This window comes from Haliotis rufescens, unplaced genomic scaffold (assembly GCF_023055435.1).
Source record: "Haliotis rufescens isolate VD_foot unplaced genomic scaffold, xgHalRufe1.0.p SCAF_34, whole genome shotgun sequence".
NCBI lineage: Eukaryota > Metazoa > Mollusca > Gastropoda > Lepetellida > Haliotidae > Haliotis > Haliotis rufescens.
This window is the reverse complement of record NW_025964046.1, coordinates 2,057,573-2,064,579: the sequence shown is the minus strand read 5'-3', so window position 1 is coordinate 2,064,579 and position 7,007 is coordinate 2,057,573. Positions and strand designations below refer to the sequence as shown.

Here is a 7,007-nt window from a genome sequence, read left to right as displayed (position 1 = left end):
GTGTGCTCACCCATGCTCACCTGAGCTCTCTTATGTGTGCTCACCCATGCTCACCTGAGCTCTCTTACCTGTGCTCACCCATGCTCACCTGAGCTCTCTTACCTGTGCTCACCCATGCTCACCTGAGCTCTCTTCCATGTGCTCACCCATGCTCACCTGAGCTCTCTTACCTGTGCTCACCCATGCTCACTTGAGCTCTCTTCCATGTGCTCACCCATGCTCACCTGAGCTCTCTTCCATGTGCTCACCCATGCTCACCTGAGCTCTCTTACATGTGCTCACCCATGCTCACCTGAGCTCTCTTACATGTGCTCACCCATGCTCACCTGAGCTCTCTTACGTGTGCTCACCCATGCTCCCTCACACCTTCTCTCACACATGGACCGTCCCAATCACACCGATGTATATTTCCAAACTTCTCTGAACTTTTAGAGACATTACAGCACATGTTTGACTTCATCTCTGTGTTGAATGTACATCTGTGATGACGGGGGCGTGCGGTGGAGCATGGAGGCTGACTCACCCCCCTGGCCGACCCCCAGACATCTCCCTACTCTGTCAACCTTCTCCCTGTATTTGTTACTGTAACATGACGTTACTATTGACCTACTTCCATGTACTGTGCACACAGCCCTTCTTCATCCCAAGCATGGGTTGTGTGTCAGTGTGTGTAAGTAGCTGACTCTCTGGCAGGAATGTCTTTATGTTGAGGGTGATTTGCTCTAACTCACTCACAGTAAGGCTGTGATTCACAATCCCTTTTTTGGTGTCATCAATGATAGCTATTTGATGTGTGTGTTTGTAAATATGTTGTCTGCATGATGCTTGTGATCATTGAGTAGATTGCTGCTCATGATGCTAATAACTGGATTGTCTGGTCCAGGCTCGATTATTTACAGACTAAAGGGCACTGGTGGCCCAGTCGTCTAAGGCGCCACGATTCGCTGTAAAGGGTTGCATCCCTTGTGCACGCCAGAAACCTATGATTGTGGGTTCTAGGTTTGTCAGCACCATACCCGTGCTCGTGGGTTTCACCGAAGTGGTAAACGTCAGAGACCTGCATTACTTCGGGCTTTCCTCCAAAATTAAGCTGACATGCTGCGATATAACTGGAATACTGTTAAAAGTGGCGTTAAAACCCAACTCACTCACTCACTACTTACAGACTGACACCATGAAGCTGGAACAATGCTGAGTGAGGTGTTAAACAAATAAACAAACAAACAAACAAGAAAATCCCATATACTCCAATGTACCCATCCACCCAAACCACCCCATCCATAAAGCCATCACAGACCCATACTCACCCACCCAGCCCACTCTATATACCATCCATCCCTCACATTAACACACCCACCTCCCATGCATATACCCTGCCAGTCACCCACCCACCCATCCTACCATCCGCCCCCCTCCACCCACCCTGTCCACCCATCCACCCACTCTGTCCACCCCCTCCACCCACCCTGTCTACCCCCTCCACCCACCCATCCTACCATCCGCCCCCTTCACCCACCCTGTCCACCCATCCACCCACTCTGTCCACCCCCTCCACCCACCCTGTCCACCCCATCCACCTTCCCTGTCCATCCCATCCACCCACTCTGTCCACCCCATCCACCCACCCTGTCCAACCCATCCACCCACTCTGTCCACCCCATCCACCCACCCTGTCCACCCATCCACCCACTCTGTCCACCCCCTCCACCCACCCTGTCCACCCCATCCACCTTCCCTGTCCATCCCATCCACCCACTCTGTCCACCCCATCCAACCACCCTGTCCAACCCATCCACCCACCCTGTCCACCCCCTCCACCAACCCTGTCCACCCCATCCACCAACCCTGTCCACCCCATCCACCAACCCTGTCCACCCCATCCACCCACTCTGTCCACCCCATCCACCCACCCTGTCCAACCCATCCACCCACCCTGTCCACCCCCTCCACCAACCCTGTCCACCCCATCCACCAACCCTGTCCACCCCATCCACCAACCCTGTCCACCCCATCCACCCACTCTGTCCACCCCCTCCACCCACCCTGTCCACCCCATCCACCCACCCTGTCCAACCCATCCACCCACTCTGTCCACCCCCTCCACCAACCCTGTCCACCCCATCCACCAACCCTGTCCACCCCATCCACCAACCCTGTCCACCCCATCCACCCACTCTGTCCACCCCATCCACCCACCCTGTCCACCCCATCCACCAACCCTGTCCACCCCATCCACCCACTCTGTCCACCCCCTCCAACCACCCTGTCCAACCCATCCACCCACTCTGTCCACCCCATCCACCCACCCTGTCCACCCCATCCACCAACCCTGTCCACCCCATCCACCCACTCTGTCCACCCCCTCCAACCACCCTGTCCACCCCATCCACCCACTCTGTCCACCCCCTCCAACCACCCTGTCCAACCCATCCACCCACCCTGTCCACCCATGCCAGTCACCCACCCACCCATCCTACCATCCGCCCCCCTCCACCCACCCTGTCCACCGCTCCACCCACCCTGTCCACCCACTCTGTCCACCCCCTCCACCCACCCTGTCCACCCACTCTGTCCACCCCCTCCACCCACCCTGTCCACCCACTCTGTCCACCCCCTCCACCAACCCTGTCCACCCCATCCACCCACTCTGTCCACCCACTCTGTCCACCCCCTCCACCCACCCTGTCCACCCACTCTGTCCACCCCCTCCACCAACCCTGTCCACCCCATCCACCTACTCTGTCCACCCCATCCACCCACCCTGTCCACCCTCTACCCCTCCACCCACTCTGTCCACCCCTTCCACCCACCCTGTCCACCCACTCTGTCCACCCCCTCCACCCACCCTGTCCACCCCCTCTGTCCACCCCCTCCACCCACTCTGTCCACCCCTTCCACCCACCCTGTCCACCCCCTCTGTCCACCCCCTCCACCCACTCTGTCCACCCACTCTGTCCACCCCCTCCACCAACCCTGTCCACCCCTTCCACCCACTCTGTCCACCCACTCTGTCCACCCCCTCCACCCACCCTGTCCACCCACTCTGTCCACCCCCTCCACCCACCCTGTCCACCCACTCTGTCCACCCCCTCCACCCACCCTGTCCACCCACTCTGTCCACCCCCTCCACCCACCCTGTCCACCCACTCTGTCCACCCCCTCCACCAACCCTGTCCACCCCATCCACCCCCTCTGTCCACCCCCTCCACCCACCCTGTCCACCCCCTCCACCCACTCTGTCCACCCCTTCCACCCACCCTGTCCACCCCTTCCACCCACCCTGTCCACCCCCTCCACCAACCCTGTCCACCCCTTCCACCCACTCTGTCCACCCACTCTGTCCACCCCCTCCACCCACCCTGTCCACCCACTCTGTCCACCCCCTCCACCCACCCTGTCCACCCACTCTGTCCACCCCCTCCACCAACCCTGTCCACCCCATCCACCCCCTCTGTCCACCCCCTCCACCCACCCTGTCCACCCCCTCCACCCACTCTGTCCACCCCTTCCACCCACCCTGTCCACCCCTTCCACCCACCCTGTCCACCCCTTCCACCCACTCTGTCCACCCTGTCCACCCCCTCCACCCACTCTGTCCACCCCTTCCACCCACCCTGTCCACCCCCTCTGTCCACTCTGTCAACCCCTTCCACCCACCCTGTCCACCCCCTCTGTCCACCCCCTCCACCCTCTCTGTCCACCCCCTCCACCAACTCTGTCCACCCCTTCCACCCACCCTGTCCACCCCCTCTGTCCACCCCCTCCACCCACTCTGTCCACCCCATCCACCCACTCTGTCCACCCCCTCCAACCACTCTGTCCACCCCCTCCACCCACTCTGTCCACCCCCTCCACCAACCCTGTCCACCCCTCCACCCACCCTGTCCACCCCATCCACCCACCCTGTCCACCCCCTCCACCCACTCTGTCCACCCCATCCACCCACCCTGTCCACCCCATCCACCCACCCTGTCCACCCCCTCCACCCACTCTGTCCACCCCATCCACCCACCCTGTCCACCCCTTCCACCCACTCGGTCCACCCCATCCACCCACCCTGTCCACCCCTTCCACCCACCCTGTCTACCCCCTCTGTCCACCCCCTCCACCCACTCTGTCCACCCCTTCCACCCACCCTGTCCTACCCATCCACCCACCCTGCCCACCCCCTCCACGTGCACCCACTCTCCATCCAGGCATGTCTTAATGAAACATTCCCAACAAAACATCTCCCACAAACCAGACAAAGGTGCTCACTGTACTCAATATCTAATTACACCTGTATCTTTAATCCAATCAGTCTTGCACATCAGTAGTCCAACTGGCAACTCTACCGATCAGGTGATTACACACCTGTGCAGGTCGGAGTTTCAGGAATGCCTTTTACCTCTCAAGGTCATCCTGCTTGGACGAGACTGGACCTTGCACTTAATTGTCCTAATGATAGGCCAGACTTAACCTGTAATGACAGACCAGACGAAGCCGCTCTGGACCATCACTGAAGCTGGGGGCAGGTATTGGGGAACCACTTACCTGTGACTGATGGGGAATCATTAAGATGTAAACTGGGGTTTCTGTGCCTCTGCCATTTGTCATTATTTTTCCGGTGATGAATTTGCTATTTCTATGAGGAGGTTGGAGGAGGGATGGATGGACGGCCAGCAAGAGTGTTTTTTTATATCCTTAATGAAATAAAAAATAAATACCGTATTCGATGTAATAAGCGCTCCGCTCTAATAAGCGCCCATGGCGATATTTGCTAATATATTGGCTAGTGAACAATCCAAATTAGCATCCCTTCCGATTGATCAATGTACACACGACTTATTTGTTCGTGTATAATACGCACTCGTGTGTTATATGCACCCTTAATTATGGGCAATTAAATTCTGGAAAATATATCTGTCATGTATAATACACACAGACTTTTCTTATGAATCATTTCAGGCTGTCGGCATCAACCACGAAATTTACGATCTTTCAACTGTTGTTTTTTTCTCACCAAAATTATATTCTAATAAGAGCCCCCTATTTCTAATTTTGAGAGCGCCCCGGGCGCTTATTACGGCGAATACGGTATGTATAGTCTGGAAGGTAATTTAAGGTACCAACGTTTACTACAATATCTGAAAAACTATCGGACCTACTCCAGTCAAAGTTGGTATGAGATTATTAAACAGTCATACATAACTGGATATTACATTTAAAGACAATCGGTGCATGAATAAAAAATCAGTCTATTTAGCTATCACTATATTTCATCAACAACCAGACCTGTTCGTCACACACTTACTCTCCTCTTTCAATAGGTTGGTTTATTTCTGTTGTTTTTGTTCCCACAATTCATACAGTAATTATCCACTTGTTTTATGTACATAGGTGGGTCAAGTGATGTACAGTTTTGCAAGAACATTCCTATTAGGTAGTTGTACCTTGGTAACAAACATCTTCATCCACCCCCCACCCAACCCCAATCCAAACCCCCACCCTCCATCCCCCCTCCCCCACCACCACCCTCCATCCCCCTCCCCCATCCAAACCCCCAGCTTCCCCACCACTCCCCATCCACCTCAATCCCCCTATCCCCCACCCTCCATCCCCCATCCACCTTCCATCCAGCTACTTATATCCCCCACAAAAATACATGCCCATGTTTGGTCTGTTGTACTATTCAATACTATTGTAATACACCTGTCTTCAATAGTGGATGATTATCATAACATGTGATTTTTGTCACACTAAATGCACTGATTTTAAAAATAACAGTTTAAAAGATGCTTTGCAAATATAATATTGTTCCACCAAAGGCACTTTAATTGCATTGAAGTAGGCCATTAGTAACACAGATTGTCATTTGTACTCTCATTACAGGTTCACACACAGTGGTCACCTGGTTGCATCACCTGGTCAACTCTTTGATGTTGGCACACCTGTAATTAACTCGCACATCTTCAGGAAGGCAGGTGCTTGCTCCTCTTGAGACAGGTGTACTTTTTGTAGTGGACATATTGAAGACCTTATGTTGACTGGGTAATTTCTGTGGCTACATTGACAAAAATGGTTTATTTTCCCGATGGGAATTTTGGGAATTTTGGGAATTAAACCAATTTTCCCGATGGGCCATAATTATCTGTTGGGGATAAAAATTAATTGCTTTGATCTGTGAGAGATATATAGTGTGATTAGCTAGTGTTGTAGGAAACAGTTATTTTCATTGTTGATTGGCATATTGCAAGGAAAGGTATGATTCTGACCCAGAATCCCATCCGACTCGTGAAGATCTGGGGTAGAATAGGTCTTCAGCAACCCATGCTTGCCGTTAAAGGCGATTATGCTTGTTGTAAGAGGTGACTAACAGGATCGTGTGGTCAGGCTTGCTGACTTGGTTGATGCATGTCATCAAATCCCAATGGCGTGGATCGATGCTCATGTTGTCAATCACTGGATTGTCTGGTCTGCCGTCATATTGGAATATTGCTGAGTGCGGCGTTAAACAACAAACAAACAAACAAAACAAGCAGAATCCCCATCCAAACTTCAAAACCTATGGGGGTGGTCGAGTAGCCTAGTGGTTACGGCAAAAAACGCCAACTGAATCAAAAGACACGTCACATCAAAAACCCAGGTTCGATTCCCGACATGGGTACAATGTGTGAAGCCCATTTATGGTGTCCCCTGCCATGATATTGCTGGAATATTGCTAAAAGCGGCGTAAAACCATACTCACTCACTTACTCACTCAAGACCTATTGACCTAGAAACTTTGAATGAATGAACCGCCTCAGTGGTCTAGTGGTAGAGCGTCCGCCCGGAGAGCGTAAGGCCCGGGATTCAATCCCCAGTCGCGTCATACCAAAAGATGTTAAAAGATGGTACTTGTTGTTACCCTGTCTGGCGCTCGGCATTAAAGGGGCTAAAACAGCTCGGAGTCAGTAAACTGTGTCTGAGTGGGGTATTCGTGTTAAACTGCAGCATGGTATCTCAGTGAGCTAGCACTATAAATCGGC

At 53.4% G+C, this 7,007-nt stretch overlaps 1 protein-coding gene across 1 annotated transcript; it reads left to right on the top strand.

Annotated features, from left to right (window-relative positions):
* The first annotated feature begins 2,449 nt into the window (after window positions 1–2,449).
* Window positions 2,450–5,980, top strand: LOC125372036 (extensin-like). The gene is made up of 2 exons (XM_048380910.1): window positions 2,450–3,927; window positions 5,872–5,980. The coding sequence occupies exons 1-2, from the start codon at window positions 2,450–2,452 to the stop codon at window positions 5,978–5,980; spliced, it is 1,587 nt and encodes a 528-aa protein (XP_048236867.1).
* The last annotated feature ends 1,027 nt before the right edge of the window (window positions 5,981–7,007 follow it).